Source organism: Lampris incognitus, chromosome 5, assembly GCF_029633865.1.
Source record: "Lampris incognitus isolate fLamInc1 chromosome 5, fLamInc1.hap2, whole genome shotgun sequence".
NCBI classification, from domain to species: Eukaryota; Metazoa; Chordata; class Actinopteri; order Lampriformes; family Lampridae; genus Lampris; species Lampris incognitus.
The window spans coordinates 2,726,453-2,738,712 of NC_079215.1; the positions used below are offsets into that span (position 1 = coordinate 2,726,453).

A 12,260-nucleotide genomic window follows, 5' to 3' on the forward strand; every position below is an offset into this window, starting at 1 on the left:
CTTGGCACAGCGCTGCTGTGCTGTTTGGCTCTGCAACTACATCCATGATGTTCATGTCAACACACGCTCGTCCAAATGAAGTCGTCCAATATTATAGAATATTATAGAATGTTATAGAATGTTATAAAATGTTATAAAATGTTATAAAATGTTACAGAATATTATAGAATACTATAGAATACTATAGAATATGATAGAATATTATAAAATATTACAGATGGTTATAGAATATTATAGAATGTTATAGAATATTATAGAATACTATAGATTATAGAATATTAGATATTGTTATATAATATTATAGAATAAGCGTGTATAGATGAACAGTTTGTTGGCGTCAATTCACCACCCCTGTGCCAGGGGCGCCACAAGATGACGTCATTAAAAGAGCGTCAGTCAAAGAACAAACGGTGGCAAACGAGGTGGAAACAGTGATGAAACATGACATGTTTGTGAGTTTCATCCAGCTGTTTTATACACATTAATGGAAACGATTGTAACGATTATGCACAATGATCGCGGTCAGGTCAAATAATTGCGATCAGATGATTATGTAATAATTGTGACAGCCCTAGTGTTAATACAGGCATGCTGTACAGCTTCCTTTTCAGCCTCACATTAACTTTAAGTGTTCTCCACATTACCCTGTTGCTGCACATGAATTTATAACTCACACACTATAACATTCCATGAATCCTAATCTAGCTACTGGTCTTAACAGCAAAAGGAACAACTGACCCCATTGTCTTGAAAATGCTAGCTTGGCAACACAGAAACCAGACTGTTTCACATCAGTTTCTATCAAATGCTCACTGCAAGAGGGTTATGCTATTCATCGCCTTATATGACACCGCAGGCTCAATAGTACATTTGCTACCAATTCCATGATCAATGCCATAATTGGCCAGTAAGACCATAAAACTAAAATATAAATTCAAATATAAATCCAAGTCAGGTCAACCTTTGCTGCTACCATTATGGTAGTAGGTGGCACTATCTGCATCTGTTTCTACTGCCTTGTAGATTTGCCTTTTTAGGCAAAGGCTAGGCGAAGGTAAATCCGAATTCAAATCCAAGAAGGCGCTGGCAGCAGGGCACTCGATGGTGTTTGCAGCAGAAGAGCCCAATAGGATCATGAGCCCTATTGGCCCAATGGCACAAACATCAGATGGCGTGCTGAGGAACCACTCCGTTGGTCAATGGAAGGCATCACTTGACAAGTAAGCTGTCCCTGCAGGGCAACCTCTTTATCTACTGAGCCCCTTGCACTAGGGTGTACCGCTTAGGAATGGGTTCTGAGGTCCAGAGAGACTGTTCGATGGGGGCATGACACCGACTGTCTTAACTACTGTGCAAGGCGTGATGTGAGGAGAGCTCGATGGGAAAAGCACTTGTGAGGAGAGCTTGTAACAGACCAACTCAAACGACATTCGTCTGTGACAAATGTGGACCATATTGTCACTCTAATGCGGGCCTGATGGCCCACAGGCGTGCTTGCCGAGCTTAAACTGCATCACAGTCATCATCGTTTTCCATGGACTGCCGAAGAAAAAGAAGAAAACTAAAATAGAAAACATCACTATCTGACAAATGTTGAGTAAATGTTCATCAAATTCTAAATGCTACCTACTGTTGTACATCATTGTACAACTGTTGGAACTCGAGCCCTGCATGGGACTGTTTTCTTAATCCCGCTCCCGCTGTATTTCTGACCATTATCACCCATCCCGCAACGTATGTCCACTCTTACTCACACCTGCAAACATTCTGACCATTCACACCCGCACAACAGAGTTCCACTGACTGTTTCTTTTCCTGTCCTGCAGGGAGAACACATTTTACTGTGTAGTATTGACAAAGAGATGTATCACTGTTGGTAATAACGTAATGAAATGATATGCTTTGCTTCTGCATTGTAATGACCTACTTTGATCCTCTTTTCAACTTCATTTGTTGACTCCATCTTTCTGGTTAGCACTAACCACAAATCCCAGGACCTGCAGTTTATTTTTCGACCGCCTGCTCCCACCCGCAGCACAGTTAAAACTCCCCTGCTCCTGCAAGATCTGCATTGGGTCCCGCGGGACCTGCAGGATCCAAATCTCAATGCAGTCCTCTAGTTGGAACTCAACAGGTGGCAACAAGGTGCCATTAAAAGACAACTTTTGATATTTGTGGTTACTTTGCATCACCTTATTACCAATTCTATCAGAGGGAACTATTTCGAGATAAAGAGAGACCGAGAGGTTTCATAAGTGATCTCGAGGCAATCAAACTATTTTAAAAGCGTAGACAGGGTTTGAACCTGAGAAAAGACCACACACGGTGAGGGCTTTTACAGAAGAGTCTCTCATACTAATTTGGGATCATATGAAGTTATTGAAAGAGCCAAAAAATATGGGTGACATCTGTGTCGAATTGGGCTTTTAGAACACTGACACACACATTAATCAAGAAATACCCGATGGGCTGAAATAGATAGTTTAAAACTCAATCAACCGATTTTAGGATTTGCCAAGCCCTCATTTGCCCCCGATCAGCAGAGGGGGTGGAGCAGCGACCGGGACGGCTCGGGAAGAGTGGGGTGATTGGCCAAGTACAATTGGGGAGAAAGGGGGGGGGGGGACTATATTCAGACAAAAACTACATCTTAACCCATGTGAAGCCCAAGACACCTGACCGAGCACAGATGTGTGTAATAAAGATGATCCATATGTACACTGAGCAACGTAACCGATGATAGGATGATTTGACAGTTAAGAACCGATACGGATCCATGGTACAAGCCGTAGCCACGTCAATCAACAACAAAAGTCAGGTGAAAGGGTAAAAGGGAAAAAAGAGATGAAGGGGTTTGGGGTGGAGGCAACTGCTCTACCCCTGTTACCGAGTGTGAGATTTTCTGTTTGAGGATTAGGTTTCATTAGTAATCGGCATCCCCATCTCCCTTAAAGGCTCAGCCTGCTTTCACCTTTCATCTTAAGAGCAGCAGGTATTGAACTGTAAATGCTACACCAGAAAAAACGGCACATGAAATTAGCTTCAGTTCTTTAGAAAGAAATGAGAAATGACTCACTACTATTGTGGAAACCCTCCAAGGAGCCACCTCAGAGATGTGCATTATCAAACAGCTCTGACAGACAGCACAGCAGTGTTTGAGGCACTGACATACATGTGGATGTGGTCATAAAAACTAACCCACACAGCATGTGTGCACAGACACACACGTGTTACTTTCACTACAGACCGAAGACCAAGTCTGACACCTTGTGGTGGTTAAAAGTCTCACATAACTAGATTTTCACATCACTAAACACCTTTAATGTGTTCCACATTAGGATGTCCAGATGGCTGAAATATCCGAGTGTAGCATCGTAGGCCTAAATGCAACCAGCTGCACAAGGGCTAAATCACAGCTCAAGCTACACTGCTGTACTTTCTTCAGCTACTGGTTATTTTCATTGATGACAGCGAACACACACAGGACAGTTTTGCCTGTTAACATTAACAACAGAACACAATGTGGATCAGCCTAGGTTGTACATGTCACAAGCTGCAATTAAACCATCCATCCATCCATCCATCCATCCATTATCTGAACCGCTTATCCTGCTGTCAGGGTTGCAGGGATGCTGGAGCCTATCCCAGCAGTCACTGGGTGGCAAACGAGGAGACACCCTGGAAAGGCCACCAGACCGTCACACAGGGCTGACATACAGACGCACACACACAAACTCATACCTAGGGACAATTTAGTACAGCCAATTCACCTGACCTACATGTCTTTGGACTGTGGGAAGAAACCAGAGCACCCGGAGGAAACCCACGCAGACACGGGGAGAACATGCAAACTCCACACAGAGGACGACCCGGGACAACCCCAAGGTTGGACTACCCTGGGGCTCAAACCCAGGACCTTCTTGCTGTGAGGCGACCGTGCTAACCACTGCGCCACCGTGCCACCACCATTAAACCATATGTCATCTCATTCACATGTGCAGCAGAAAAAGATGAGCTGCATTCAGGACTGCTCTTTTCAGGACTCACTTGCTGACTTCCTTGTACTGTGCGATCTCCTCTATATAGAGCAGGTCATGGAGGCGGGCCTGGTAGTTGTCTTTGGTTAGGGACTTATCCAAGACTGACTGAGTGAAGAGCTGGTCGGCCGATAGAGGGATCTGGTAGCGGGAGAGGAGGCTGCGCTCCAGCTCGGCCATGGTCTCATTGGGGCTGAACTCCACAATGGTCTTGCAGGACGAGTCCCAGCGCTTGGCAGTCATCAGGAGCTGCTGTCTTGCGGCCATCAGATGTTCCAGATCTGGAAAAGGGGAACGAAAAAGGGTCGGAGGGACTGATGTTTATCCGCATTCACAAAATATATGACAAAAGTAAAATCTCGTATCATTTCTGTTGATTTTCTCAAAACCTCACAGTTCCTGGAGAACTGAATTTAAAGCCAGATTCCACAATGCCAGTCATACTTTCTGCATACACCAAGGACCGCTTTATACCCTCTTGTGCAATCTTAGTATACCTTCAATGGAGGCAGCATCCACCATGATACGCTGCATCAGCACGGGCTCCGAACCAAAGTCAAACACAATTGTCTGTCTGAAGGTGCCAAAGATCTCGGTGCTGAAACCAACTGCTACCTTGTAGATACAGTGGTCCAAACCATTGTCTGCTGCAAAAGCAAACAAGTTTATTTCAGGTGCTTTTAATTAAAAAACAAAAGAGAAACACGAGAAAGGTAAAAAAGGTAAGCTTCATTAATCTCAGTGGAGCAACGGAATTGCGCAACATGAGGCAGACTGGACAATGCATGAAACAAAAAATAACTTTTACATGCTTTATATCACATCATGTTGGTACAGATATCCTTCAAAAATACTGGGCTCACTATGAGTAACAACACAAATAACAGACGTTACTGTGAACTAAAATTATGATAAACTGCCAAAAACACCACACATTCCATGTACATATAAAGCTGAGAAAATCAGAAAACTCTCTAACTTAAAAAATCAATAAGTTAAATAGAGATAAGCGACAGAAGTTACACAAACTTTCACTTACACAACCACATACAGAAAGTGCATGTCAAGATAAAAGATAATCGTGCAACTTGTCTTTCATAAGGCTAAAAACATGACTCCACACTCAACCAGGAAATAACAGAGCCAGGGAAAGTTTAGTCCCTGATATGAACGACTTAGGATTGCCTGAATAGGCTTGGGAAGAAAAACAACAAACAGGAGGGGACATTTGGTTGTGAGGTACCTGCCGCGTCCTCTCCTGTTGTCCACTCTTGACAGCCTTTCGGGACAGCCTGCAGCCGCTCCCCGGCTGACACCCCCGTGATAAAGAAGTGAGGTCGATGGGCATCGTAGAGAAGGGCGATGCGGTACAGCTTTCTGGCCGGCTAGTTATGGAGACACGAGCAAAGTGTATTTCAACTGAGTCACAAAGAAACTGAACCGTGATTTTTCTTTTGTACTGGAGGCAAGAGACTTCTAAGCAAACTGACGTTTTCTGTTAATGAAAGGTTGTGTCAAATAAAAGTGTATTTTTTTAATAATTTCGCCCGCTGTATCATTGTGCATTTCACGAATGACTTTGAAGGACTAAAGGCCTTTGCACAGTAAATCTGAATTTTTCAAAACTGTTGCACATCAGAAAATAAATACAACCCAAAAAAAAAATTTTTTTTAATGATACGATTATTACTATGTACTCTGAAAATGTACTTCTACTACTTCTATGATACAATTACTATGTAGCATTCCATGATGCCATGTTGGTAACATTCAGATGTATCTGCTAATAACTGACGTGGTTGTCAGTGGTTCTGGACAAAAGCATCTGCTACATGAGCACCTATCAATGTCAACAAAAAGCCCAGAACTTCTTGTCGTTCTCTAACTTTTACTTTTCTCTTCTCAACCTGCTTAAGCTGGGGTTTTTTTTGGGGGGGGGGTGGAATTTTCCCCTCCCTTTTCTCCCCAATTGTATCCGGACAATTACCCCACTCTTCCAAGCCGTCCCGGTCTCTGTTCTACCCCCTCTGCCGATCCAGGGAGGGCTGCAGACTACCACATGCCTCCTGCCATACATGTGGAGTCACCAGCCGCTTCTTTTCACCTGACAGTGAGGAGTTTCACCAGGGGGACGTAGCGTGTGGGAGGATCACGCTATTACCCCCAGTTCCCCCTCCCCCCGAACAGGTGCCCCAACTGACCAGAGGAGGCGCTAGTGCAGCCACCAGGACACATACCCACATCCGGCTTCCCACCTGCAGACACGGCCAATTGTATCTTTAGGGACGCCCCACCAAGCTGGAGGTAACACGGGGATTCGAACCGAAGATCCCTGTGTTGGTAGACAACGGAATAGACCGCCATGCCACCCGGGCGCCCTTACAACCCAACGTTTTGTCTGTTAAGTCGATACACCGACTCCAAAACAAGTCAGCCATCCTACATGTTTTCTGAACAGTGCTGACTGTCTCAGGTTTTTTGACTCCATCAATAAGCTGCGAGATGTGTTTTCTTTTGAGCTGATGGACCATGAAGAAAAATATGGAATTGGTGTGCAAAGGCCTTAACTCTAAGTACCGTCTGTTTGTATGACAACTACATCAGTTTGTTTGGACTTGCCATTTCCCTTTTCTTATTACCTTGCAGAACAAGGAGAAGGTCCAGGAGTGAAAGGATTTCTTGGTGGTGACGGTCACGGAAAGGCTGGAGCTGGTTTCAACGTTTACTCCTTCCAAATAGTCACTTAGCTACAGGAAGACACAAATGCATTTGGGTGACACACAACAAATGATCAAAAATGGGTCTCACAAGATGTCTTGAATACTACTTTTACAAAGCATAGTCCATACGGATTACATGACCTACATACATATATTTCTTCACTGAAACCAAGGCTCAGTGTTTTCGGTTTTTACCGATTTTCACCGAAAAATACCCCGATTTTTTAAAAGGAGCAGATTGGTTTAAACTGGTTTTCACCCGGATTTTATGTTTCCACGGATCCAAAAGTTGTTCCTGTTCGTGTGAGGTTATATAACAGTGTCCTCTTGTAGCGAAATTCAGCATGCTGGATGGCTTTGAAAAATAAAAACCGAAAATGCTGAGCCTCAAATGTAACAAACAAAAATAGAAGCAACCTGCTGCATCAGTTCTAGACAAATTGGCCACATATGTTGTGCCTTCCACAATAAAATACAGTGTCTTACTGCTAAATTGTTGGTCAACAGAGTTATATTTCAAAGTGACAGAACAGAGTAATTGAAAGTTAATATTTATAGAATATATATAATAATGCTCATGTTATAGAATAGAACATTTAGATTCGATATTCAGTGCTAAGTTTTAATCCATCCATCCATCATCCGAACCGCTTATCCTGCTCTCAGAGCCGCGGGGATGCTGCAGCCTATTTAATATGGCCAATTCACCTGACCTACATGTCTTTGGACTGTGAGAGGAAACCGGACCCCTGGAGGAAACCCACACAGACAAGGGGAAGACGCAAACTCCACACAGAGGACGACCCAGGATGACCCCCAAGGTTGGACTACTTTGGGGCTCAAACCCAGGACCTTCTTGGTGTGAGGTGGCCACGGTAACCACTGCGCCACCCACGTTAAGTTTTAAATATAATAGAATATATGACCATAAAAAATGATGACAAAAATGCTGGTGAGGTTAAGAGCAAAATCAAAAATCCTGCAAGGGACTACTTATAACACCTCATCAAAAAAGAAAGTGGAAACAAACAAAACACTTCAGCAATAGAAAACCCAGACAAAAGCCATTTTCTACCCAAGAGACAGTAAAAATTCAAGAGAATTTCTGAAATGCCAATAAAATCAATAAATGAAAATGGTAAAACGTGCTATCAATCACCTAGATTAAATGAAAAATAAAGAGGCTCTCTGAATATGGATCACTGCTAAGTCAGAACAAACACAACTGAGAAAAGAAGTGGCCTTCCAAAAGGTGATTCATTTTTCAACATTGTTTACATGTTCTTTCTTATTCTATTAACTATGATTTACATACAAATGCTTGGATGAAAACACACTCCAGGTCAAAGATAGGGGGCTGTACATCTGAGTGCGGATGTGTGGACCCACACAAGTAGAGCATCAAACTCATTGGTTGTGCTATAAAGAGCCATATTTATCAAGGCCTTCTTCCATCCCATCAATATAACAGCTGATTTCACCAGCGTTCACACCTACAGCTCAGCAGAAGGGAATTTATCAGTGAAATCAAGTTGTACAATGTTTGGATTCGTGATGCCCATCATTATCATAAAAGACCAAGCTGGAGGTAACACAGGAATTCAAACCGGCAATCCCTGTGTTGGTAGACAACGGAATAGACCACTATGCTACCTGGAAGCCCTAACTCACTGTATTTTTTTAGAATCATCAGCAAGTACACACGAGCCAGGGTTAGTCGTAAACAGACTCCTGGCATTCCCACTGTGGCTATTAATTTGTTTTAAATCGCCAGCTTGACTGATGTGGTTACCCAATGAATGACATCCATGTCCATTAATATTGCCACCTCTGGTTTGGCTTGATTAAAAACCTATATTAACAAAGCTGTCAGCGCCATACAGCTGGCAAACACTGCTGCAGAGGCTACTGACTGAAGCTACTGACTGAGGCCCTGGGTTGATTACTACTCCTACTGGTCTACAAAGTCAGCGCTGGAATGTGGTGTTTCATCCAAACTGAATTTAAGCACTATTTTCTTTTTATGGAATAAAACATCCAATCATAGCAGTGTGAGCCTTGCTCTCCCTGCCGAGTTTCATCTGGGCAGATCTGTCAGACCCTTTACAAGAGCCACCCACCACTTTCTCTGGGGAAAGGGAGTTCATCCACTTCTCTATCAGGGTCTCCATGTAGTTCTCGGTAAAGTGCTTGCTCTCCTGCTGCTGCTTCAGGCGGATGAGGCGTGAGGCGTAACGCTTTTGCCACTCCATCAGCTCCTCCTGGGAATGGGCTGATGTACACTGGGCCCCATAGCGACACAGGCCCTGCTCCAAGTACCTATCAGAATCAGGATCAGAACCAGTTTAACTTTAACTGAGAAGTGTTTTCACACAAAGGGAATATTTTGGGTTTGGTGGATTGCTCACATCAGACATAATACGGTTTACGAAGGTTGTTTACATTACATGTATCCAACTTTGTTAAAAGAAACACTCAACAGTAGGGGAAGTGCTCAACAAATAGGGAGCAAAATAATCCAGCGAGTCAAGTAAATTCTTTATAATAAGCAATCATCACAATCATCAGCTGTCAATAAAGCTACTTTATTGACAGCTGATGATTGCTTATGGCATAAAACAGGTATGAAACACCATTGATGGTTTCAGAAAAAAATGATATACATATATATATACACACACACAAACACACACACACACACACACACACGTGTGTGTGTGTATATATATATATATATATCTCACACACGCAAAATTCAAAAGAATACAAGTCTGGAGATCTAAATGTAATTAAAAGATCATTCTTGGTATGTAGAATTAGTGCAAATATTAATTAATGCCAATAAAGCCTATGTAATATAAGAAAGCGTATGAAAAGTTAAAAATAGCAAAGACAAATATAAAAACATAAGACAGTGGGATTCTTTTGTATACCGTCTTCTAAACATATACAAGTCAAATTTATTTGTAAAGCACATTTAAAACCAACCCACGATGACCAAAGTGCTGTGCAGACCAGAGCAGGTAGCTACAAATCAAATATAAGAAACACCGACATAAAGAACAGGGCACATAGCTCGTGGACATGAATAACTAACACACGGGAATAGGCACAAGCCAGAAATCAGCCACATCAGGAGGCTTTAAACGCTAGTGAATAAAATAAAGTTTTGAGCCGGGAGACGATGGAGGGGGCATAGCTGATATCGAGGGAATGCTGTTCCATAGTCTAGGCTAGGAGCTGCAACCGTAAAGGTGCGGTCACCCCCAAGCTCAAGTTTAGACTGCGGAACAGCCAGGAGTCCCAAGTCAGCCAACCTGAAGGACCCGGAAGTAGGATAGAGGGTCTGCGATACAGGAGGGGGCCAGCCCATTTAGGGCTTTATAAACAAACAGAAGAACCTTAAAATCAATTCTGAACCGCACAGGCAGCCAGCGGAGAGAGGCCAGTACAGGACTAATATGGTCCCTCTTCCAGGTACCTGTCAGGAACCTGGCTGCAGCATTCTGGACCAGTTGCAGGCAGGACAGGGATGGCTGACTAATCCCAATACACGTGGAGCTGCAATCGTCCAAGCGGGTAGCGATGAGTATCGTTACGGTTTTAACGGTACTACTACTCCTACCGATACCGCTTATTGATCCAGTACTTTTAACAGTACTCTTACTGGGTTCTTTTTGTTGTTTTCGGAGAAAAAAACAAAACAAATTAACAAAATTAACATTGATTTATTCTCTTGTGTCTGCACAGAGTGTTACTTTGAACCATTAACCCACGTTTGTATAATTTAGTTAACTCCGTGTGGGCTCTAGGCTGCTAGCATACATAACATCTGAGGTGGGTGGGGCAACGAGAAATTAACTACAAGCTGGGGAGTCGAAAACTGTGCATTTCTCCACCTATGTTTGATGTGATGCACTTTCTCTAGATGTTTCGAAAGATTGATTATGTTTCCGCCCTTACATGCAAAAGACTTGTTGCATTTATGGCAACGAGCTTGTCAGCATCGACTCAAGCGACGTATACCAAACCTCTGACCATTCAGTTCTCTCCGCCATTGTCACTAAGAGCACTAAGATTAGGCTCTGTGTGTGTGTGTGTGTGTGTGTGTGTGTGTGTGTGTGTGTGTGTGTGTGTGTGTGTGTGTGTGTGTGTGTGTGTGTGTGTGTCCCTCAGCTCGCACATACGACAGGCTCAGAGGAGAGATTTCTCTTCTGGATTGGGAACAGCGAAAATGCATCGTAGACAAGTTTCTTAATCTTATTACAAAGTAGAAACGGAGTTGGTGAGGGAAAAAAGTGCAAGATAACATTTATGTAGCCTAAACAAAAAGGAAATTTATTTCCTTAATTTTTCCAACATTGATAACAGAACCGTTAACATTGGAGCTTATCAATACTGCAGTATTTAATCATTTAGCACCAGTGTCCGTTTAACACTGGGTTTCGGTACCCATCCCTACAAGCAGGAGGATATTAAAGTGTGGATGACTTTCTCGAGAGCTTTAAAAGAGAGAAATGGCTTGATTTGGCAATAGTACAAAGTTGGAAAAAACTGGCTTTCACTATTGCATTAACATGCTTGTCAAACTTGAAGGCTGAATCAAATATCACACCAAGGTTTTTGACATGACGTTTGACAAGGGTAGACAGTTTGCCAAGACAGTTGGTAAACACTTTAACGGAGTCAGGGGGGCCAAATAGCACAACTTTATATTTGCCTTAACTCAGCTTCAGGAGGTTTTGTGCCATCCAAGCATTTTATGTCCTCAAGGCAGCTCAAGGGACTTACTAGATTGGACTGATCGTTTGGTTTCAGGGGGAGATAAAGCTGACTGTCGTCAGCATAACAGTGGAAGGAAATGTTATATTTCTGAATGATTTGACCGAGGGGGGGCATGTATATAGAGAAAAGAATGTTAATGGAGAAGCTTCTAATTTTGAGGTAGGATTTGAACCATTTCAAGGCAGAGCCATCAACACCGACCCTGTACTAGAGATGGTCTAAAAATGACATGATCCACAATATCGACTGCCGCGCTGAGGTCAAGAAGAATTAGAATGGCAGTCACCGGAGTTGATAGAGGGGAGCAGGTCATTGTATACTTTCAGCAAGGCAGACTCTGTGATATGATAAGTCTTAAAACTTTTCTCTCTCTTTTTTTTCTTTTTTTTCCCCCCTCTTTACCTCCCTAATTGTACTTGGCCAATTACCCCACCCTTCCGAACCGTCCCGGTCTCTGCTCCACCCCCTCTGCTGATCCGGGAGGGCTGCAGACTACCACATGCCTCCTCCGATACATGTCGAGTCACCAGCCGCTTCTTCTCACCTGACAGAGGAGTTTCGCCAGGGGGACGTAGCACGTGGGAGGATCACGCTATTCCCCCAGTTCCCCCTCCCCCTCAAACAGGCGCCCTGACCAACCAGAGGAGGCGCTAGTGCTGCGACCAGGACACATACCCACATCCAGCTTCCCACCTGCAGACACAGCCAATTATGTCTG

General features: G+C 43.3%; 1 protein-coding gene across 1 annotated transcript in view; it reads right to left on the reverse strand.

Annotated features, from left to right (window-relative positions):
• Positions 1 to 12,260, reverse strand: part of helz (helicase with zinc finger) — a 147,263-nt gene that overhangs the window by 100,313 nt on the left and 34,690 nt on the right. The window contains exons 8-12 of the mRNA XM_056280764.1: positions 8,878 to 9,076; positions 6,677 to 6,784; positions 5,281 to 5,422; positions 4,535 to 4,684; positions 4,048 to 4,318 (exon numbers count right to left, since the gene is read on the reverse strand). Coding sequence (XP_056136739.1) covers positions 4,048 to 4,318; positions 4,535 to 4,684; positions 5,281 to 5,422; positions 6,677 to 6,784; positions 8,878 to 9,076 — 870 coding nt within the window. The remainder of the gene's footprint in view (positions 1 to 4,047; positions 4,319 to 4,534; positions 4,685 to 5,280; positions 5,423 to 6,676; positions 6,785 to 8,877; positions 9,077 to 12,260) is intronic.